Source organism: Notolepis coatsorum (genome assembly GCF_963971535.1).
Source record: "Notolepis coatsorum genome assembly, chromosome: 1".
In the NCBI taxonomy this organism is placed as follows: domain Eukaryota; kingdom Metazoa; phylum Chordata; class Actinopteri; order Aulopiformes; family Paralepididae; genus Notolepis; species Notolepis coatsorum.
The window spans coordinates 193,752,150-193,777,605 of record NC_140165.1 but is presented as its reverse complement, the minus strand read 5'-3'; the positions used below and the strand labels follow the sequence as shown (position 1 = coordinate 193,777,605).

The following is a 25,456-nucleotide window of genomic DNA, read 5'->3' as shown; positions in this document are numbered from 1 at the left end:
TGGCCGGAGGGCCAAACCCATCCAGCCGCAGCAAGAAGGACTGCAGTTTGGGAGCATGTCAGCGGCGCGAGCCCCTAATACGAAAAAGCCGGTGGAGGACAGAATGATCATCATCTTCCAGACACTCCAGTGATAGAGCAGAGCGTAAGCTATGCGTAAGCTATGCTACATAACCTTTACCAGACCCGGCGCCATGGGCGGGCATTAGGGGGCCGGGCCCGCCCACTGAGTCACCTCAACATTTTAATTTTTTTTGTCAATCAAAGTCGACTATCCAAATCCTTAGTCGGGGACAGCCCTAGTGGGCACTGATGTCAACAACAACACTACTGAAGCTAGCACGGCACTCTGTGAGAATTTGTTTTCTACCCTCAAGAACGTCTTTACAGAACATCGCCTTAGTATGCTTCATCGACGCAAGGCCAAGTTAATTCAGTTGGCATTTGAGAAGGACTTAACAAAAAAGTTCAGGAATGAGTGGAGGGGCAGTGTTTTAAGAAGATTTCACTGTCCCCAAACGCTGCTTGCCACTCTACTAATGAGTAGCCTGTGGAGGAATTTTGTTTGCTTTTTTATGCACCTTATTTTTGTCAGTTCAGTTCAGTTTGTCAGTGAATTCAGAAGTGTTTTCAAAGATATAGAATAGAATAGACTAGAAATGTATTATCCTGAGGGAAATTTGACACTGCAAATCACTCAACATTAAACATTTAGACAGAACAAGTCACGAATAACAAAACAAATGGCCTAAGAATAGAATAGAATAAAATGAAATAGAATAAAAATAGAATAAAAGATACAGTAAATAAATACAGTAAAAATATACTGAAGTCTACAGTAGGTATAATATTGCACAGTGCTGTTTAAAAAGTAAGAGTCGGGGAGCTCCAGTAGCTCACCGCGTACCTCGAGCGCTATTTCGGCGCCGGGGACAACCGTGCTCGTCACGGATCTGGGGTTAGCAAGTTCGATTCCCGGACTGTAGCCGTATCTTTCTCAGAGTGTCTTCCCCCCATCTGTACCCCCATTCAAACCTGTTTCTGTCGGTCATTCTTGACCAGAGAAAAAAATGCGATAAACGCAAAAAAGAGCCAGCGGAATGGCCAAAGTTTTAAAAAGTAAGAGTCCAGGAAGATGGTAACTGTCACTCTGTGCTCAGTGATGCAGTGAGGCACAGTGATGCATTGTATTATAGTCTGATGGCTGTCGGAATGAAGGACTTCCTGTGCCGTTCAGTGCTGCATTTAGGTAGTGTGAGCCTCAGCCTATAACATGCTCCTCCTGTCAGCCAAGTCTGTGTATAGTGGGTGGGAGGGGTTTTCCCTGATGGCCTGGAGCTTAGCAAGGTTCCTCCTCTCCGCCACCCTCGCTACAGTCCAGCTCCACCCCAACCACGCTACTGGCCTTCCTGACCATCTTATCCAGCCTGTTTGTGTCCCCTGCTCTCAGTTCTCTGCCCCAGCAGGTCTGTTATATATATCCGTTCAGTCTGTTTTTGTATAAGTGAATGTTCTTAAGATAGAGAGAAATTAGATTTTTCAATTGCCTCTCTGCTGTTTAGTTCAGCACCGTGGGCAGCACTAAGCAAGCCACGGCGCTGTTGTCCCAGCTGAAACGTATAAAAGGGAACCTGTGTTGAAAAACCATTGTGCCCCCCCGAGAACATTTTATGCCCCCCCACTAATTTGTTTCTGCAGCCTGGTCTGACCTTTACGCATTTCTGCTTTTTCACCCGCCATGTTTATATGCAGTATATGCAGTATGGATTGTTTTCATCCATATAAAGAAAGCTTGTAAACTTCAATTTATCTTCCATATGAATGGTTTATTCAACGTTCTTTCCAGCACCGGCAAAACTCTCAGCACTGCAATAAAAGACAACTTCTTCATGCACCGTTCACGCCAACAAAAGTCAACCAACGTAAACATCACGTTATTTATGTATCACACGTACAAAAAACCCACATAACTCTTATAATAGAGGTGCACAACATATTTCGATACAAAACATGTACTATGAGCACATACTCATTTTAACTTAAACAGTACAGTATCTTAACAATGATCTCTTTTCTTTAACATAATATCCCAATATACTCACTCAAATGTCTTAATAGTTTATTTGTTTTGAACCTGAAACAGAGTCCATTCTCTTCGGTTCAAATAACAAACTCAGCAAGACCGACGGCTTCTCAGTTACAGTGGGTGACAATATTGTCACAAGGAAAGAAGATATTACCTACCTGGGTTCCATCCTAGAGGCAAATCTTTCCTGTGACAAAATGGCATCCAATGTAATAAAAAAAGTCAATCAACGAACTCAATTCTTGTACCGGATCTCCTCACTGGTAAACAAGAATACCCTGAAGACTCTGGCAGGAGCACTCATTCAAGGGTACTACGACTATGCTTGCACCTCATGGTACCAAAGCACCTCAAAGGCGCTAAAAACAAAATTACAAACATCTCAAAACAAACTGGTCAGACTACTGCTTGACCTTACTCCTAGAACCCACCTCACCCCTGCCCACTTTGACAACCTAGGATGGCTTAGAGTAGACGACAGAGTACAGCAACTTGCAATGGGCCTGGTCTACAAGATACACTACACCAGTGGTTCCCAACCTTTTTTGAGTACTGTACCCCCAACGCATTTCAAGCCAACCTAAAGTACCCCCTACTACACAATCAATCGTGGTGATCCCCAGGATATATAATTAATAGTCTATATATTGTGGCAGACCGGCTGTGTGTGTGTGTATGTGTGTGTGTGTGTGTGTGTGTGTGTGTGTGTGTGTGTGTGTGTGTGTGTGTGTGTGTGTGTGTGTGTGTGTGTGTGTGTGTGTGTGTGTGAGTGGATGACCTGGATAAAGTCACATGGTCACACAGGTTGGCAGTTTATTGAAGTAAAGTTTTAGTTCTGAGGTCTGACATCATCACCTCATTCCCATTGTAACATTAAGTTAACAAAGCACTGAAGACTCAAAACTAAGATAACATAAGATGAGATAAGATGCGATACGATATGATACAATCAGATGAAATGTTCCTTTATTGATCCCCTTGGGTAAATGTGGGTGTCATATAGCAGCATGGGGGAGGGGAGGTATAGGTATGGGCAGGGTAATAGCAGAAAGACATAAATATAGGCAATAGAATTAGATCTGAATATAAAAAGATGTAAATGGGATGGTTTCATGCTATTATTCGAAAGCATGTCGCCACAGAGGAAACACATTGGCGGTGGTTGCTCTGTAGTTGTGACAGTAAATCCAGAGAGCACATAATGTTCACCAAACTGACGATTCTTCACATTCTCCGTTTTCTTTTTCTTCTGAATGGGTTCTCCTGATTCAGCAGTATCACCTGTGCTGTTGTTGCTGGATTAACCAGCTCGACTCAGCCATTGATCCATAATGTTAACAGACATTTTTAAAGAGGCTTGATATTTTGCTAACTAGCTACACTACAATGATGATGCTCGGTGTAACACCTGACAGTCCGGTGGGAAGCTGAACGTTGCGCGATAGAACAAGTATAGCCAATAATAATATTATATCCATCAAATTATTACTTAATTTGAATTCCCCCAATGTTGGCATGCATTATTCTTTATTTGGGTACAGTTTTCCTGTACATACATTTTTTTTTTACAGTAGGAAAGCAGGAGGGCTATCGGTTCATAATTTCGAACGGTACTATTTCTCTTTTATGCTCAGGCCGTTGCTAAGATGGTTCAATAATGATTCTGACAATGGGTGAATATGGAGAAGCACATTGTATCTCCATATACACTCAAATATATCCTCTTTTCTGGTCTATCCCAAAGCTTTTGCCGTACTAAATTCGGCCCAATTATAGCACATTCCATTTACGTTTGGAAATATATTGCCGAAATGGGACAGTGGGACACAAAATGGCACCTAGATACCCCTATTTTTGATAACAATTTTTTTTTAACAATATATTTATTGAGTTTTAGTTTGCAAATTACAACATGTATATCAGCAGAGCAGTATTCAGCAAACATTTTCACCCCGTTCTCCCTCCCCTAACCCCACCCCACACAAAATAATAATTAACTTCAAAAACAGGTTCACATAGGAAGGATACAGATTTAAATAATAAAAAATAAACATAAATAAATACACATACATTTTACACATTAAGTAAAGGGTGTTTCTTTTTGTATTTTATTTTTTTATTCTTTTTTTAAACAAACACATAAACAAACATGACAACACACGATAAGATATACAAGCATTAGTTGACAGTGCACATCCAATGAAATCACATTTTAGTTAATTGTCTTATATAGGATATACCCCCAATACCTGCTATCTAAAAACCTACACACATATGCTCCAGCTCGTACCCCCCCCCCCCCCCCCTCCCGGACCCCCCATTGGATAATCCATCCATTTTCCCTCGCTCCTAACCAGACATTACCATTATATGCTAGCTTTTATTTTCTCCACCACTTCTAACCACAATGTCATTTTGGATTCATTGAGACCCAAAATTCTTGCTGTAGATATTTCTTGATAGATATGTAATAATCCAGACCTTTCGGCACATTTTTTCCGGTTGGAACCATCGTGATGCTATCAGCTTTTTAGCCACTGTGATACCCGATAAAACCAATCTCTTTAGCTGTGGATGTACTGCACACTCAAAAACATCATTCAGCAGTAATACAGAGGGGTGTACAGGTATATTCCAAGTTAAGAGATTTGATAATTGCTGGGTCACCTCTTTCCAGAATATCTTAACTGGTGGGCAGTCCCAGTACATGTGCATAAATGTCCCCTCGTCCCCATTTGTACATAAGGAGCATTTGGAGTCTTGTATAAGACCCATTTTTTTCAGTCTTATAGGAGTCAAGTATGTCCTGTGAATATAGTTAAGATTGATTTGTTGATGGTCCGGGTTCCTTGATGTGAGTCGAACATTTGCCCAGGCTTCTTGCCAATCAAAATCACTTTCCAGGTCTGGTATATCCCTCCTCCAGACGGAGTCTAGGTGGAGGGTTTCATATGAGGATGTTAGTAATTGATGATAAAAATCTGAAACAAAACCTCTTGATGTCTCTCTTTCATAGAAGAATTTGTGGTATCTGTGGTGTTCAATTGGTTTCTTTAATGGAACACCTTGAGTCTTCAAACATAACAATAACTGTATGTAAAAAAGATGTGTGGACTTGGTGAGATTACATTTTTTCCGTATTTCTTCATAACTACAAAAACCCTGTTTGTTAAAAACATCCCCTAATGAGTGTATGCCTTGCTTTTCCCATATAGGGAATCTTATAGGTCGTTTTCCAATCAAGAGTGCATTGTTATTGAATAAGGGAGTATGATTGTGCCATTTATGTGGGTTAGGATATTTTTTTTGTGTTTCACGCCATATCCGGATCGCATGAGTAATTATGGGGCCAAATTTCCGTTCGCAATGCTTAATTGATAGTTTAGTGTATGCTATGTCCTTCAGTCTATGTGGGGCTACTATGTTTTCTTCTAATTTTCTCCAGGATACTAATGCTTGGGGATCAAACCATGTTGTCAATGGTCTTAATGTGTACGCCTTAAAATAGTGGAAAAAATCTGGAAATGCCATGCCACCGTCTGCTTTATTTCTCTGTGCGGTGGATGTGGAGGAGTGTAATTTTTTCCAGTAACCCTCTGGAGGGGGTAACGGTAGCATTGAGCTGAAGAAGTTGATTCTAGGTAGTACGTCCATCTTAACTATTGATATCCGTGCCTGTACTGAGTTTTTAAGTTTTGCCCACCTATCAAGGTCGTCTTTGATTTTGTTTTGGATTTTTGTGTAATTGTGCTTCACCGTTTGTCTTATGGTGGGGAATATTTCCACTCCCAAACATCGAAAATGTTTTACCGTAGGTATCTCTCCTGGGAGGGTTATATCTTTTTTTGCAGGGGCGTTAAGTGGAAGGAAAGCCGACTTCGGCCAATTTATCTTGAATCCCGATAAATCTCCAAAGTTCTCAATCAACTTGAGCAGATGAGGCAGTGTGGTGTTGGGGTTTTGCATGAACAGTATTACGTTGTCCGCATATAAACTAATTTTATGTTGTGTGCCCTTGATTACGATTGGTTCTATGGATTGGGATTGTCTTATATATTGTGCTAAAGGTTCTAATGATAGATCGAATAGTCCGGGACTAAGAGGGCAACCCTGTCTAGCTGAGCGTGATACCGGAAAGATTCCGGAGGTGATTATACCTGTTTAATCATATCAATGAAACCTTTACCTAACCCCATCTTCTCTAATACTGCCCATAGATACGACCATTCCAGCCTGTCAAAAGCTTTCATTGCATCCAGGGACAGCATCGCCTTAGGTATGGTGTCGTCCTTGTCGGCATCTAGTACGTGCAGTAATCGTCTTATGTTATCAGTGATCAGGCGGCCTCTTATGAAGCCAGTTTGGTCCGGATGAACTAAAGACGTCATATGCTTTTGTAATCTGATGGCTAATACCTTAGAGTACAGTTTGATATCGGTTCCGAGGAGGCTTAAGGGTCTGTAACTACCGCACTCGGTGGGGTCTTTGTCTTTTTTGAGAAGGACTGTTATGAGTGAAATATTGTCGTTCTTATGGAAGTTCCCCTCCTTGACTGAGTATAAGATCATATTTAGTAATAAGGGTCCAATTATGTCCCAACAAGAGAGGTACATTTCTGGTGGGATACCGTCTCTTCCAGGAGCCTTACCACTTTGCATTTCGGATATGGCCTTTTTAAGTTCCTCTAGTGTGATCGGTGTTTCTAACTGTTTAGCGTCATCCTCTGAAAGTTTAGGGAGAATAATTTGATTAAGATATGTGTCCATTTTGTTTTGATCGAAGGTCGTTTCTGATTTATATAAGTTGGAGTAGAATTCTTTGAATGTCACGTTTATTTTTTCAGGGTCTGTTTCAAGTACTTGTTGTGCTCTAATGGTAGTTATATCTGCAAATTTTGCATTAATTCTTAATCGCATGGCTAATAGGTGACTAGGTTTAGAACCTTGGGAGTACTGCTGTTGTCTTGTGCTACGTATTTGTATTTCCGATTGTTGTCTGTATATGGCATTGGTCTCTTTTTTTAGTACCTTAACTTGATTTTCTAGTCGAGTTGAGTTGTTGTATTGTAAAGAATTAAATAACGTTGAGTAAAGCGTTTCCAGTTCAGCCAGTTTTGTGCATCGATTCTTGCGCATTTTGGAGGAAAAGCTATCAGTGAAATCCTTGATTGTTCCCTTTACCGACATCCATATTGTTGTGAAGGGCCAGATTAAACCGAATATATATATTTATTTATATATATATATTTAATTGTATTTGTATATTCTCTAATATTCCCTGATATCCCTTGTATATTCCTTGTACAATATGCATTGAATATCCATTCTAGCCTACTGAACATCCCATAATAGTCTCCATTCTACTATTGGTCGAGACCTTGGTGCCAGGCTGCCATACCCCTCAGACCCAGTTCAAACGTACCGCTCGACATGTACGAACAAGTCCTAGTTCCGCGTAGGAATTTGGCTACCGCACCACTAATGGGACTATTTGTTCATAGTGCGTATATATACTGCGCTACTAAAGTAGGACTTTCTTTTCAGTCCAGTTTCTTACCCTCCAATAGAGTCACAGACGTAAAGCCTCCCCGCGATGCCACGTGTGGGAGTAAGGCCAAGTTCGCCTACCATCGGTATTGAGACATCGTGTATATTAATATTTGAATAGTCATATTTGGCACTATATCGTCGAGTTGGACGTAGTCTATTAAGCTAATAATATTCTGTTAATATATAGTGCTTCGTGCGGTGAGAATACTACCGTAGTCAGTACCCCATCGTTTCGGGCAGAGAACTGGCTGCTTACCCAGGGTGGTTGACCCTATGTGAAGCTGCACCCGAGGAGCCCCAGAGCCGACGAGCGAGTGGACCTGTATACCGGATTATTCTACCGACGACAGCCCGCCTTCCCAGGCACGGATTATGCTTTGGATACTTTGATTATTCTATGGATAAAGACCCCCGACACTACCGTGTGTTGGAACCCCCCCCCCCTGGAGAGGTCGCAAGGTGAGGAGACGCTCTGCAAGACGAGGTCTCTCCACATCTCTCCCCCGTGGACCGGAGAGAGCCGGCCCACAAAGAGTCCACCTGCTTTCATCTGTGGTCCAAGGATCGCCGGCGCGTTGAACGGCACTACAGTGGGTTCTCCTGGGATACCCTTGGCCGGACGAGGCAGCTGGATTCTACCCCCCCCCCCCCCTCCTACTCCTGTCGGCTTACAAGCGACCGGATTAACCCCCTCTAGTGTATCCAGCCTATAATCATTAAAGTATCATTGCTGTTATTCCTTAACTATTCCAGGTCGTATATTTACCACCTGCGCCTTCAGAGATTGGACATTATCTATTGATATACCGACGAATACTCCTTGCCATAAAAGTGCATACTATTTCAATTCATAAATGTAATTAAGTGATTAAGTGTTTATTCTACACACCATCGCTGTGTAGGAAAATAAAGACCTATTTCTAATTCGTACATTTGTGTTGGATCCGTTTCATCTACGTGAGAGTGTTCATGATAATATATTTATGCCGTGTACTGGGTGGCCGAATATTAAGTACAAAGGTAGTGGTAGTAAGTATCATATCTAGTAATACAGTCAGGGAATTGTACCCCTCAGTTACAATTGGTCCTTCGAGCCGGATGGTAATTAGTGTAATATTAATATAGTGTTATTAATATTGAAATGGCCTATGATGAACACTCCACGAAACGATCCTCCTAACCAACGCCCGCAGCGTGAACGACGGCTCCCTCAGTACTTAGAGGCTTACGCTGTCAGTCAACAACCTAGTCTTCTACTAACAGTAAACGCGGTAAAACTAGAAAGTAAAAGTATGTCTAACCCCAACGCCCAGACTACCCCGACCATAGAGGCCCCTACGGGCTCTAATGTAACTGACCAAGTTCACGGTGGGGACCAGTGGGAACCAGACATGACTTCACACCCCGCCAGTACTGAAGAAGTAGTCCCCGATGAGTCCCGGGAGGAATACAACGCTACCGAGAGAGAACTCGGCACGGAAGAAGACGGGGAGAGCACCGTGGAGATAGAACTCCAAGGCTCCGCAAGGAGTACCCCGAGGGAAGGCTCCCCTATACAACCGCCTTCTCCAGAGGCAGAGAGGACCCTACAGCAGGCCTTCCTCATCAGCCTGAACGCCGCTGCTGAACGCGACCGACTGCAGATCCAGCAGCGAAGCGAACACGAGCAGATACGTCTAGAAATAAGACGCATTCAGATGGAAGAGAATGTGGCCCGAGAACGAGCCGGTGCTCAACGGGACGCAGCGCGCGACAGACAGCAGTCGCAACTAATAGAACAGCTGATCAGACGGACAACACCCTCTCCCTCCGCCAGAGGCTCCAGGAACTCGTCTAGACACACCTCCAGGGCGGCATCCCCTAGCCGAGTAAACAACCCTGAACTTGACCAACAGACGAGGTCTATACCCCCCACAGACCACCTCCCCCCACCGGTCCAAGCGAGACCTAGCAACCGGGAAGGAGCAGCATATCCTGTGGAGAGGCTAAACCAGAGACTACAAGCACTGGATGACCTAACTGAAGACGAAGAGGAAGAGGAGGAGAACCACGCCCGAAGACAGCACAGTACTCTACCGGACCAGGAGGCCCGGTACAGCCCAGGCTATACTCCCGCGGAGCTGCGCTACAGACCCCCGACTCTATACACGGGTGAGCACGACGCACGACCCGCACCGAGGAACAGCACCTGGACAAGCGGGCCATGGTACACTGCCGGTACCAGCCCATACCAAGAAGCGGGAGGAGACTCGCCTAGGAGGCCTCTCCCCCAACGCTCGCCGATGTATCCACAGTCAGCGTCATACATTGGCACGCCTATGGTACCCGACTTCACCCAAGAGAACCAGGCCCAGTATACAGAACTCCGCATGTGTCTGGAGACCATGTTGGTGGATGTATTGGATGAACGCCACAAATACGCCATCCTACTGAAGCACTTAAAGGCACCCCGCGCACATAATATAGCGCTCGCCTACGCGACTTCCACCACCCCATACACAGCAGCGCTGGTAGCATTGGACCAGAGGTATGGGCGCATATGGGATTACGTGATCCAGGAGATCCGACACATCGACCGCTTACCCCCAGCAATAGACAATCGAGCACTGGACGACCTGTCCATCAGAGTGCAGTCCCTGGTAGGGATGTTGGGAGCGCAAAGAGAGAAGGGGAAGTATGAACTTTACGCCAACTCAAATGTGGAAAGGATCCTGGAGAAGCTGCCGCCCGCTCGTCAGGAGCGCTTTAGGCGGCAGAGGGACCACAGAGACCCGAATGGCCCCGAACCGAACCTCCTCGATCTAGCAGACTTCCTAGCGAGAGAAGTCAGCAGCCTACGGCTAGATACATTCGGACGGAGCACCCCTGGCTCCAGAGAAGGAACCAGACGACTAAATGATGGAAGAAGATCGGTGACTGTGATGCACCAATCGGAGTCAGTACCGAGCAGCAGGAGCCACAGTACCCCCTCCAGAACAGAGAAGTGGAAGATAGTGTGCCCCTACTGTGAGAAAGAACACTGGCTAGCGCAATGTGACTCCTTCCCCAAGCTGAACGCGGAGGAAGCAGGTCAATGGATAAAGTCCAACAAGCGCTGTTTTCGCTGTGCGCGCTCACACATGGCAGCCGAATGCCGCTTAAAGAAAAGGTGCACCAAGTGCGATGGAGCCCATCTGGACATACTTCACGACAGTAACAGACGGCGCCCTTCACCTGCACCATCCAGCCGCAAAGCGAGCGTCATGTACATCGATCCCGCCAGCAGCAGTGGAGCCCGAGTACTCCTAAAAGTAGTGCGTGTGACACTAAGCTACCAGAATAAAGTCCTGGACACTTACGCCGTCCTCGATGACGGGTCAGAGAAGACCCTGCTGCTCGCCTCCGCTGCGGCCCAGCTAGGGCTGCGGGGAAGCGAAACCCAAATGACAATTCGGACAATAAGACGAGATTTGAAGACGATAAAGGGCGAGAATGTCTCATTCTCTATCGCAGCAAGCGGCCAGCCTGAGCGACGGTACCAGATTGCAGACGCTTTCACCAGCCAAGAAATAGGACTGTCGCGGTACACATACCCCGTCGCCAAGCTGATGGAGAAATATGCACATCTGCGCAAGTTACCGATCCCGCTCATAGACAATGCTATGCCGACCCTGTTGATAGGCTCCGACCATGCAGACCTCATTGTCCCGATAGACCGGGTTCATACCGGACCCCGAGGCTGTCCTGCAGCAGTCGAGACCCGTTTGGGATGGACTCTCCAAGGCCCGCTCGCCAAATCTCTCAACCGAAGTACAGCCACTAGATGTCTCCACTCCCGAGTCACAGAGGGAGAAACCGCACTCCTGCAACACGTAGAGCGGCTATGGAGCTTGGAACAAATGCCCTTTAAGAATGGAAAGAAAGACATTCGCTCTAAAGATGACATTTACGCCATTCACCTCCTCGAGACAGGGACCAAGAGAGTCCCGGTCAACGGCGTGTTGAGATACGCCACGCCACTCCTGCGGCGAGAAGGAATGCCTACTTTCCACGCCAAGACAGACGCCATAGAACGGTACCTGCTGAACACGGAGCGGCGCTTAGCCAAGAACCCCGCCCAAGAGAGTGTATACCGCGCTGAGATTGAGAAGCTCATCACAGCGGGACACGTCACAAAGATGGACATTAAAGAGGCTGACCAGACCACTGAATCGTGGTACGTGCCCCACCACAAGGTCCATCACAACGGTAAAGACCGCATAGTATTTAACTGCAGCTACCAGATCGGATCCCAAAATCTGAATAAAGAGTTACTGCCCGGTCCCACACTCGGCCCCTCCCTACTCGGCGTTCTACTCCGCTTCCGCCAGGAAAAGGTGGCCATCAGCGGGGACATTAAAGGAATGTTCCTGCAGGTGAGATTAGTAGAGGCGGACAAGCCCCTGTTACGGTTCCTATGGAGAGAGAAGCCAGGAGATGAGCACCCAGCCATCTACCAATGGGAAGTCCTCCCCTTCGGAACGACGTGCAGCCCCTGCTGTGCGACATTTGCACTACAGAAACATGTAGCAGAGGACCCAGCAGCGGACGAAGAGGTCCGACACAGCGTAAAGAACAGCTTCTACGTAGACAACTGTCTACAAAGCCTTTCAACCCAGGAAGAAGCCGAGGCTCTCCTGATTAAACTCCGCGCCTCATTGATCAAAGGCGGCTTTGATCTCAGGCAGTGGGCCAGCAGCGATCCGCAAGTACTGCGCAGCCTCTCCTCCGAGGACAAGGCAGCCAGCAGCGAGACCTGGATGGCTACAATCCCGGGAGAAGCCCAGGAGATGACCCTGGGATTGGTGTGGCGATTCAAAACAGATTCGCTTCACTACAGACACAAGCCCCTGACTACGGAGCAGGGAAGGCCGGCGGCGGCGCCGACCACCAGACGGAGTGTGTACACAACACTCGCCCGACAATATGACCCGCTAGGATGTATTCTACCGTACACCACCAGGGCAAAAATGATTGTACGAGCATTGTGGGACAAGGACCAGGGCTGGGACGACCCCATTCCCGCACACCTTGCATCCACCTGGAGAGAGTGGGAGATGGAGCTCCACTCACTCCCAGGCGTTAATATGCGCCGAAGCTACTTCCCACCCACGGTGAGGCCAGAGACATGTAAAATGGAATTACACGTCTTCAGTGACGCCTCAGAGGTCGCATACGGATCAGTAGCCTACTTGCGGGCCCAAGACCAAGGGGGAGAGATCTACACAGCATTTGTCCTCGCCCGCTCGAGAATAGCCCCACGCAAGCAACAATCTATCCCACGTCTAGAGCTCTGCGCAGCCCTAGCCGGAGCGCACCTAGCCACGCTCATCCAACGTGAGCTCACCATACCGGTGTCTAGAACAATCCTGTGGTCAGATTCCACGACGGTACTCGCCTGGATCAAATCGGACTCATGCAAGTACAAAGTCTTCGTGGGAGTCAGAGTCACCGAGATTCAAGACTTAACCGAAGAGTTAACCGGAGAAACAGAGTGGCGCTACGTTGATACAAAACAGAACCCAGCTGACGTCATCACCCGGGGGATGCCCCTGGATGACCTCACCCGTCGCAATGTCTACAGTGACGGCCCCGCATTCCTAAGACTCCCGGAAGGACAGTGGCCCATGCCTATCCCGAGGGCAGCAAGTCCAGAGGAGGTGGAAATTAAGAAGTCTGTGTTCTGTGGATTGAGCACCGTAGCCTCCACCGACCCTAACATAAACGATTGCACGTCCATAGAGAGTGCACAACAAAGAACATTCCTGCGGTACCACCCGGAGTGCAAGTCCCCCGCTGATATGTCAGCGGCTAACTACGAGGAAGCAGAATTGCTTCTACTGCAGCGAGCCCAGAGAGACTCGTTCCCCGATGAATTGGCCTGTCTACAGGGAGGAAAGCCCGTCCCATCCGACAGCAGATTAATTCACCTGGCCCCCGAGAACGACGCTCATACCCTCATCAGAGTGGGTGGTCGCCTACGCAGAGCCCCCAATCTACCGGATGACATTAAATACCCGATCGTATTGAACAGCCGACACAAGGTCACAGAGCTGATTATAAAGAAATACGATGAGGATGTTATCTCCGCAGACCCCAACACACTCCTGATGGGGCGGCTAGATCCCACATTACCCCAGACAATGTACCGGCCTGAAGAAGCGAACGGCCGACGAATGTGGAGGTACAGCCAAGTATTAGCCGACAAGTTTTGGAACAGTTTCCTACTGCACTACCTATTGTCTCTACAGACCCGCCAGAAGTGGGTAAAGGAGAGAGACAATTTGACAGAAGGAACAGTCGTCATGATTATTGATCAATCACTGCCCAGAGCTATGTGGCCGGCCGGCCACGTAAGCAAAGTGATCACCGGTGCCGACGGCAAGGTCCGAGCAGCTGAAGTGCTCGTCCAGGGTCGCACTTACACCCGTCCCGTGGCAAGGCTCATAGAACTGCCTCGACTCCCAGACACAATCGATGATGACCATGACCCTACAACCCTATGACTTTGTGAAGTTGACTGACCCCTACAGCAAACCCTTATGTGTAAATAGACAACGCGATTAATCTGTCTCCGTTTAACTGATTAGGTCCGGGACCTATTCAGGGGGTGGCTGTTGTGAAGGGCCAGATTAAACCGAATATATATATTTATTTATATATATATATTTAATTGTATTTGTATATTCTCTAATATTCCCTGATATCCCTTGTATATTCCTTGTACAATATGCATTGAATATCCATTCTAGCCTACTGAACATCCCATAATAGTCTCCATTCTACTATTGGTCGAGACCTTGGTGCCAGGCTGCCATACCCCTCAGACCCAGTTCAAACGTACCGCTCGACATGTACGAACAAGTCCTAGTTCCGCGTAGGAATTTGGCTACCGCACCACTAATGGGACTATTTGTTCATAGTGCGTATATATACTGCGCTACTAAAGTAGGACTTTCTTTTCAGTCCAGTTTCTTACCCTCCAATAGAGTCACAGACGTAAAGCCTCCCCGCGATGCCACGTGTGGGAGTAAGGCCAAGTTCGCCTACCATCGGTATTGAGACATTGTGTATATTAATATTTGAATAGTCATATTTGGCACTATATCGTCGAGTTGGACGTAGTCTATTAAGCTAATAATATTCTGTTAATATATAGTGCTTCGTGCGGTGAGAATACTACCGTAGTCAGTACCCCATCGTTTCGGGCAGAGAACTGGCTGCTTACCCAGGGTGGTTGACCCTATGTGAAGCTGCACCCGAGGAGCCCCAGAGCCGACGAGCGAGTGGACCTGTATACCGGATTATTCTACCGACGACAGCCCGCCTTCCCAGGCACGGATTATGCTTTGGATACTTTGATTATTCTATGGATAAAGACCCCCGACACTACCGTGTGTTGGAACCCCCCCCCCTGGAGAGGTCGCAAGGTGAGGAGACGCTCTGCAAGACGAGGTCTCTCCACATCTCTCCCCCGTGGACCGGAGAGAGCCGGCCCACAAAGAGTCCACCTGCTTTCATCTGTGGTCCAAGGATCGCCGGCGCGTTGAACGGCACTACAGTGGGTTCTCCTGGGATACCCTTGGCCGGACGAGGCAGCTGGATTCTACCCCCCCCCCCCCCTCCTACTCCTGTCGGCTTACAAGCGACCGGATTAACCCCCTCTAGTGTATCCAGCCTATAATCATTAAAGTATCATTGCTGTTATTCCTTAACTATTCCAGGTCGTATATTTACCACCTGCGCCTTCAGAGATTGGACATTATCTATTGATATACCGACGAATACTCCTTGCCATAAAAGTGCATACTATTTCAATTCATAAATGTAATTAAGTGATTAAGTGTTTATTCTACACACCATCGCTGTGTAGGAAAATAAAGACCTATTTCTAATTCGTACATTTGTGTTGGATCCGTTTCATCTACGTGAGAGTGTTCATGATAATATATTTATGCCGTGTACTGGGTGGCCGAATATTAAGTACAAAGGTAGTGGTAGTAAGTATCATATCTAGTAATACAGTCAGGGAATTGTACCCCTCAGTTACACATATTATTCTGGGGTCTTGCACCAAGTTTGCATTCTCCCGTAGGAATACTGTAAGAGCTTCTTTGAGTTGTGTAATGAATTCCTTGTTATTAAGCAGCATCGAGTTAAATCGCCATCTTGGGGCTCAGGAAGATAGTATACCAAATGTTCCTTTTAGGAGTAAATAACAGTGATCTGATAATGCATTGGGTATCATTTCCACTTCATAGTTTTTTTTTTTTTTTTTATCCACTTTTTCTCCCATTTTCTATATTTTTCTCCCATCCCAATTTCGTATCATCCAATTCAACCCTCCCCTGTCACGAACGCTGTTTCTTGCCTCCCACAAGCCGGCTGCAATGTGGACTAAGTCATACATAGCACAAGGAGTAACGCGTGGGAGGCTCACGCTGCCCCCGACACTTCCTGATTCTACTGCGCAGGCGCACCAACCGACCTGTAGGAGTCGCTGTCCACAACGCCCGATCCCCACCCATCAGTTTCCCACCCCCTAATACGGCCAATGTGTATTAGTATGAACGACCAGCTAAACTAAAAGCAATGTGGAGCACTGGGCTCGAACAGGCGAGCCCAGCGTCTCCGCCTTCGTGGCGAGCGCCTTGCCCACTACGCCACGTAGCCGCCCCATTTCCACTTCATAGTCATCAAATAGTCTCGGGGATGCAAAGACATAATCTATTCTGGATAATGTGTTATGTCTCGCAGATCGACAAGAGTACTTTCGGGTCGTGGGGTTAAGTGATCGCCATAAGTCATTTACACCTGTAATCTTCGACCAATCCTTTAATGCATTAGATGAATTCTTTTGTTCGCTGGAAAAGGTGAGGTAAGATTTGTCCATCCTTGGATTCCAAATGGCATTAAAATCTGCACCTATTATAAATGAGTAATCGGGAAGGTCTAACATTGCTTTGGTTAGTGTAGTGAAGAAACCCACTTCGTACAAATTTGGGGCGTATACCGCTACCAACGCTATTTTCCTGTTCTTGTGTACAATCTTAGCTATAGTTATCCGACCATCTACATCAGACCATACTCCCTTTAATTCAATATTCAATTTACGTCTAACGACTATGGCTACACCCCGAGTTCTCGTACCAAAAGAAGAGTGACTAATATTATGATATGTGTTGTCCGCTAACGTATCTATGTCTTTCTCTAGAATGTGCGTTTCGCTTAGCAGAGCAACATCCACCTGTTCTTTTTTCATCAGTGTGAGCACGCTTTTGTGTTTGTGTTGGTTATTTATTCCCCCAGTGTTCCAGATCATTCTATTCAAACTAGCCATAATCTATACATGTTGTTGTGTAGTTGTTGGTAATGCTTCTGGAGTGCGAGGCAACAATAGATATACATCCAACTAGTGAGGTCCTATTGAGAGCCGAGCTTAAAAACATACATATATACAAATAAAAATCCCCTTTCCCCCCCTCCCACCGAGAGTCGTACAGGATTGTGTCCCATAGACACATCCTACGCGTATGACTCCCTCCCTTAGGCCACCGGATTACCCAAATTGAGCTTTGTAATCCTACTCTTCCTATGCCAATTGCCATAGGATCTAAAACTTTCATTCTAATTCAATAGAATGTCGCTTTTGGTCTTGCGCCTTCCCATTAATGTACTAACAATAGTGTGAAAAATGAAAAATATACCTTCATTGATATATTCATTTGAACCTTCTACTAACTTATGTAGGAAACATCAGAAAAAAGGAAAAGAGTGGAGATAAATACTAACACCTTAAAATGAAAAAAAATAACAATGAAAGATAAAAATTAAAAAAGGAGTGAGAGGGTAAAGGGTGTTTCTTGTCGTTTTTACACAATAATAAGAGTTGTCCCACAGTACTCCCCCTAATCCTGTTCTTGTTGAAGCAAGTTCCCAACATTCGTATTATGCTTTAAGAAGTACACAAACGGTCCCCAGGCATTATCAAAAATGTTTTGTTTACGTCTAACAATATACACCATCTTTTCCATTGACATGTTTGAAGCCATTTCTTTAATCCACATACCAATTCTTGGTCCATCAAAACTTTTTCCAATTAAGAGCTATTACACGTTTTGCTTGTAATATGCACATATCTATAAATCTAAACTCTTTGCGTTGTAGATGTGGGGTGGTAGGATATAAACCAAGAATAAAAAGCTTGGGATTCAATGGCAACTTCTTTGATACAATTTGATCGATCAGATCAATAACATCTTGCCAGAAGGTTTTCACTTTCACACATTCCCATATGCAGTGGAACAGTGTCCCCCTTGCCTCACTACACTTAATACAAGTATCTGGAATATTATCATTAAACTTATGCAATTTAACAGGAGTTATATATGTACGCATCAGCCATTTATATTGTATACGTTTTAGGTTGCTACTGACTGTCTGACTCTGTGCCTCTTTACATGCCACACTCCATTCTTCTAAAGATATTTCCTCCTCTATGTCTTCGTTCCATTGATTCAGTTTTGATTCAGATGATTCATCTGAACCAGATACAAATAAGTCGTATAGCATTGAGATTAGACCTTTACCATAACAGTGTCTAGTGACTGCTACCTCTAAGATGGAAATGTTCGGTATATCCAATGAATGGTTCTGAGATGATATAAAACTCCTTAGCTGAAGATATTTAAAAAAGTGATGTTTCGGAATATCATATTTTGTAGATATTTCCGCAAAGGACATGAATACTTCATCCTCCTCCCTGTATACATCTTGCACTTTCCTTAACCCCTTTTCAGCCCATACTTTAAATCCACTATCGTTTTGCCCTGATTTAAAATTGGCATTGCCCCAAATAGGACTGAACCTGGATCGGGACGTATTTATATTCAAATATTTGAGTGTGTCAAACCACACATCTATCATGTTTAAAATAATGGGGTTGTCTGTATTTTTCTTCAGATATTTACGGTCTCCAGAATACAAATACAGGTGCAAGGGTAAGCTCGGTTTAACAGAGCAGGATTCTGAATGGATCCAAGCAGGGGGATTCTCCGATGAGAAGTAAAACATGATCGTCCGCAATTGTGCTGCCCATAATACCATTGGATATTTGGGCATTTCAGGCCTCCTCGGTCATATGGTAGGTAAAGTAGAGATAGACGTAATCTGGGGCGTTTATTTTGCCAAATAAAGTTGGTAAACAGTTTCTTGATTCTTGTGAACAAAGACGAGGGAGGAGGTAAAGGGATGTTCTGGAATAGGTAGAGAAATTTAGGGAGTATATTAATTTTTAGAATATTAATCCTGCCGATAATTGAGATAGGTAGGGATGTCCAACGCTCTATTGAAGAAGTACTAGCTTCCAGAATTGGGTCATAGTTTATCTGAGAAATCTTATTCACCTCAGGGACAATTCTTATTCCCAAATACGTGAATGTATCTGTTGAGTTGAGAGTAGAAGCACAAACAAGCCCATCCTCCCTCTCTCTTTCATTGAGTAACATTATAGATGATTTTAGCATTAATATTACATCATCGGCGAAGAGGGCTATCCTATGTTCTATATGACCTTCTCGAATTCCATGAATATCACTGTGCGTCCTCACCGCTATAGCAAATGGTTCGATCGCAAGAATGAAAAGCAAGGGCGATTGATAACAACTTCTTACTGTTGGGAGGGAAACCAGCTACATTTCCCAATTGGCAAAGACAAGGTATTCACAAACTATCTGACATATACAGTGAATACGGTCTCAGATCCTTTCAAGAGCTCAAACAAATCTATAATGTCCCTAGTACATCCTTGTTTTTTTATTTACAGTTGTGCACTGCAATGCGCACTTATGGTGTCCCATGGAATCAGCCTTTACCAGTTCATCCTTTAATGATTATAGTGAGTGGCATAAATGTTAAAAATGGTTTTGTTTCTGGGTTATATAATAAAATACAAGGAAAACTAAACAGAACTACAGGTAATACCACTGTCTGGAACATAGATTTAAAGGATTACAACGCCTGCATAAATTGGCAAAATGTATGGGATAATATTCCGTTAACCTCTCGTAATTATAATAATCAATTAACTCATTACAAACTGATACAAATATTTTATCTGTCACCCAGGAAACTCTGTCAAATCTAAATTTTACAAAGTCCCCTATGTGCTTTATGTCCGCAAAAAGTCATAGGAACACGAACATATATGATGTGGGAATGGCCCTCATGCATCAACGTGGACTTTGAACTTGACCTACTTCCACACGTAAGCACGGAATGTAGAACTAGCGTACGCACAGGGAAGTCGGCATTCATCACACGTGCGTACGCAGGCTCTATGGTCCTCCGTGTTGATGAATACCACTTTGTTCTACCGTCAATGCTCGTGCATGATTATCCATATATGGTCATGAAAATGAGGAAACACCCCCCATGGGATGTGAAATAATGGACCGACCCGAGCGGGACTCCGAGAAACTCCACGGAGAATTCACTGCTGTCGAACCAAGAAGACACTATCGCGTATTATGATTTATGGGATAAATAAAAGGCGGACTTGTAAACGGTGATGTCAGATATCAACGGCTCCCTAAAACCATTGCTGCAATTCTGCCTGGACAGCTCAAAATACTAATAAAGACCGTTCGTTGACCACTGTTTGGCGTTGGTTGTGTGTCATTATAACCGTGCTGTATGAATGCCTTTATTAGTTGTGTTCGATTGGCTATATGATTTTTAGAGGCATCTATTTTGTTGTCGGCTAATAAAGACCGCGCTGGAATATGACTGCCTTTTCCCGTGTTGTTTGATTAATACCCCAGGGATTAAAGTTCTCCTCAATTTTATTCCAAATCGCGATGGATCTCCCGTCAATTTTCTACCTGCTGCATATGATTTCTAGAGGCATACTACAATCTATTTTGATGTCAGTATTGGGTAGCCTATATAAACAATATAATACGAGAGCATATACAAGAACAATGAATCTCACTGCATGTATGATAGCCTGCCTTTCAATACATGAACTTGAATTCCATCATATACATAGTCTGTCCACTATAGTGTCATTGCAATGCGTTTTCTATTCTTTCTTATACAGTAAAAAGGGGGAAGAACACTATATTCATATGACTTGTATTCTGCTTACAGCTTCGAAGTTCCACTTGTTTCGTTTAACGTAAAGCCTTTTAAATATAATCAAAACGTTCCCGTGTTTCTGCGGTCTGCGCAGAATAATAACGAGTTGAGCTTTATGATTTATGATGAATTGAAAATGGGGGACCCTGATGTAAACAAGACGGAAGTTGGTCTGCATCCCCAATTAACAATTGTATGTACTGAGCTGTACTGTACTGTACCCATTCTGCAATCTGTTAATAAACTTTTCAATCAATCAATCAATCAATCAAGCTACGCGGAGCGCAGTCAGTCAGTAGCCTACACCCCGTATATTCCGATAACGCTATATAAACCATGCTGCATTCATTCTGAGAGAAAGATCTATTATTCCAAATGCTATTTATATGGGCTATTTTACAATGAACTATAATGAACTACGGTTCGTATAACATGCCAGTGTTATTATGCACAGAAGCTCATTTCCTTGTTGTAATAATATATTCTACCACTGGGCGCTAGGTACGCCAGGTCTGAAATGTGCGTAGATGTAAGCACGGAGTCAAGTTCAAATCGAAATTGATGAATCCCACTCTTTGCTTAGAAATGATCGTACGCACGGGTTACGCACAGATCTGTGCGTAGAACACGTTGAGGGAGTACTAGCTTTTTGGGCCAAGGTTGCATTATTTCTCACTAATATAACGGAGATAAACATACCTTGTTTGCCACACATTTTATTATTAAACGATGATTCATCTCTAAAAATCACAACTGCAAGCAGGCAGGCTACACAGTATATGACTATACTGACGGACAATCTATATACTGAAAAGATACTTTTTTATGCCACTGTGGGAATTCATATGAAATGCTGATGTGAATGTCTCTTTCCTCTGAACTTGTAAAAAATTAAAATAAAAAGATTTAAAAAAAAGTTGGTAAACACTGCACTACACAACCAAGGTACCCATGTACATGTCAAAATACTTCCCAAAGGTCAGTGAATACCACGATCACAACACCAGAGGGAGCTCCACAAATCATGTTAAACCCAGATTCGGCTCAAACAAGGGACTAAACACGTTTCGCAATTACGCCACATCAAAGTGGAACGCCCTACCCAAAGCTGTAAAGGAATGTGAATCACTACCCACTTTCAAAAACACTCTCAAAAAACACCTAAGGGAGACTGCAACCCGAAACTGGCCCCTGTAAATGTCCGAACACAACCCCCTCCAATGTACAGTAAATTACCAAGTATGGTCTTGTCAATAATCCAATGTACAGTGTTGTTTGTACAGTTGTACAGTGTCCCCCACCCACCCCTCCTACCCAACCCCCCCCCCCCACTCCTAACGAACCCCCCCCCCCCACTCCTAACCAACCCCCCCCCCCCCCCCCCCCCCCCACCCACCCAACCACCTCCAATGCACAGTCCCCCCCCACCCCCACCTACCCAATCCAATGTACAGTTTCCACGCCTAATGTATATACTCTTTTCTTTCTGGACTCTTTTTGTATCACAAACAGTACTGTAATTGCAAATCTGGTATGTCATAAATGTATAGATGGAGCAGTACTGTCTATCTGTATGTCATGTATGTCATATATGTTACGATGAATTGAAAATGGGGGACCCTGATGTAAACAAGACGAAAGTCTTTCTCTGGTCTGCATCCCCTTAACAATTGTATGTATTGAGCTGTACTGTACTGTACCCATTCTGCAATCTGTTAATAAAGTTTTCATTCATTCATTAATTCAACGGAACTCTCAACCCCTGCTCCTTGTTGCACGCGGACATAATTAACTATAGCACAATGGAGCCCTGTGAGGAAAACGTGAAAACAGTCAGAAGGAGTAAAGAGGAGAAGAAACTCCTCCGAAAACAAATACGAACCAGTCATACTTTACTGAGACACGAAGGCATCACCATAGTGTCTCAGCCCAGCAAGGTAAACCCTGCAGAAGCTAGTTACTTAGTTAACGTTAGTTAGTTAGCTAGCTAGCTAGCTAGCTCACTGTTAGCATCTCTGGTGTTGCTGTGTTGAGTTGACATCATGTTCAGATGACTTGACAGATGATAATGAACTTTTGTCAGATGGGGAATGACTTAGGTTGAGTGCATGTGATCCATTGGCTAGTTGGACCACTGGGTGTTTTATTCTCAGTTTAATGGAACTATATGTAGGATAGTGTAGGAACTTGATTAATTGAAAAATGGGGGACCCTGATGTAAACAAGACGAAATTCTTTTTCTGGTCTGCATCCTCTTATCAGTTGTTTGTTTGTATTGAACCGTACCGTATTGTATCCATTCTGCAATCTGTTAATAAAGTTTTCAATCAATCAAAGTGTGTTATTATGTATGTATATATATTACAACACTGAGGTGCTATGTAACTATATGTAAAGCTATATGTATGTAGGATAGTGTAGTGTGTTAATAATATAATATATAATATTATATTAATATAATATAATATATATTATAAAATATAATATATAATATAACAGTAAAGTACAATAGTAATATACAATGTACAGGAGATTAAACTGGGTATAGGATATATAAATGAGTACTACTGAGTATAGTGTTAATCAGATGTATGTACATAGTTGTAGTATTAATATGTACAGGGAAACGGGTATAAAGACACTATGGTAGTCATACTGGCCAGCAGCGTAACTAGTAAACTGAGGTACTACTATGTAACTATATGTAGGATAGTGTGTTAAAGTATATATTTTATGACACTGGCACAGCATGTAGTATACATGCACATAACTGGAGATGTGTGTTGCATGTTTGTGGTTGTGAATTAATAATGTTTAGTTCCTCTCTGAGCTCAGAGTGTGGTGGTGGCTAACGGTGGACTGGGGAATGGAGTGAGTCGTGAGCAGCTGCTGGAGGTGTTGAAGGAGACAGGAGAAGTGGAGAGCCTGGTCATGCCTCCTCAGAAACCCTACGCCTTCCTCACCTACTGGTAGTTTGGAGTTATTTTGAAATGCAGTAGATACTATACTGTAGCTGGTCGACCATCATCAACCCCAGGTCACAGTAACTTAATCTGTAGACCATCATCAACCCCAGGCCACAGCAACTTAATCTGTAGACCATCATCAACCCTAGGCCACAGTAACTTAGTCCGTAGACCATCATCAACCCCGGGTCACAGTAACTTAGTCTGTAGACCATCATCAACCCTAGGCCACAGTAACTTAGTCCGTAGACCATCATCAACCCCAGGTCACTGTAACTTAGTCTGTAGACCATCATCAACCCACACCCCCTCCTAATAGACAGCCTCCTCCCACCGTATGTATATATTCTCTCCCCACCGTATGTATATTTCTCTCCCACCCACCCACCCCCTCCTAATGTACAGTCTCCTCCCCATCATATGTATATACTCTCTGTCAGGATCTATGGGTAACAGTACTGTATATTTGCATATCATATATCATATGTCACAAATGTAACAGTACTATATACCTGTATGTCATGTATGTCCCTATGCCATAAATGTCATGATGTCATGTATGTTGTGTATGTCATAAATGTCACTATGAATTGAAAATGGGGGGGGGGGGAGGGGAGCTCCAGTAGCTCACCGCATATATCGGCGCTATTTCTGCGTCGGGGAAAACCGTGCTCGTCACGGATCTGGTGGACACGAGTTCGATTCCCGGACCCGCCGTCATTTATCAGAATGTCTTCCCCTGCTCTACATCCCGTTTCAACCTGTTTCTGTCGGTCATGCTTGACCAGAAAACTAAAGCGATAAACGCTAAAAAATAAAATTTTAGAATTGAAAATGGGGGACCCTGACAGGGCTTGACATTAACACATACATATTTTACTTGTCCGAAAGCTAAACTTACTTGTCCGAAATGTACTTGTGAAAATAAAGGCCTATTAAAAAAATTATAAAACCGACAAGAGATTTGGACAATTATTATGATTTAATAACTTAAACAGTGTGTGTGCATTTGTGTGTGTGGGGTATATACTTTATGATCAGTCCTCCAGCTCATCTTCACTCCCCATCATCAACCCCAGGTCACAGTAACTTAGTCTGTAGACCATCATCAACCCTAGGCCACAGTAACTTAGTCTGTAGACCATCATCAACCCTAGGCCACAGTAACTTAGTCTGTAGACCATCATCAACCCTAGGCCACAGTAACTTAGTCCGTAAGTATATTTCTGTCTCTTGTTACTGTAAGATATTTATGAAATGTTTCTTCACCTCCAGCTCAGAGGAAGCTGCTCACAAAGCCTGTTCTCTCCTGAACGGACAACAGATACAGACTGAAGAACATATTGTCACCCTTTACCTCAACTATGTTACCTCAGGTACATACACACATATACTGTATATATATATATATATATATATATCGACACAAACTATTGCTAGTGAGGTTTATGTGTGTGTGTTCCATGCAGTGACCAGCCATGCTGGTGTGTGTGTTTCTTTACCGGCGGGCCTGCTGCTTGTCCAGGACTTGGTGTCTCCAGAGGAAGAGGCTCTACTGCTGTCCGCCCTCGATTGGTCATCCCCTAATGATGATGTCACTGGTGAGGTTCTTCTTTATTTAATTAAATTTTATCTTATCTTATCTTGTAAATACACCACCTGTAACTACTACAGTGTTATTCAGTAGTAAATACACCACCT

General features: G+C 44.2%; 1 protein-coding gene across 1 annotated transcript in view; it reads left to right on the top strand.

The window, feature by feature from the left end:
- Nucleotides 1–22,591: 22,591 nt before the first annotated feature.
- The window catches only part of alkbh8 (alkB homolog 8, tRNA methyltransferase), a gene marked incomplete at its 5' end in the record, with an annotated part of 63,139 nt that continues 60,274 nt past the window's right edge, over nt 22,592–25,456 (top strand). Inside the window, 4 exons of the mRNA XM_084322018.1 lie at nt 22,592–22,726; nt 23,625–23,758; nt 25,031–25,131; nt 25,225–25,356. Coding sequence (XP_084178144.1) covers nt 22,592–22,726; nt 23,625–23,758; nt 25,031–25,131; nt 25,225–25,356 — 502 coding nt within the window. The remainder of the gene's footprint in view (nt 22,727–23,624; nt 23,759–25,030; nt 25,132–25,224; nt 25,357–25,456) is intronic.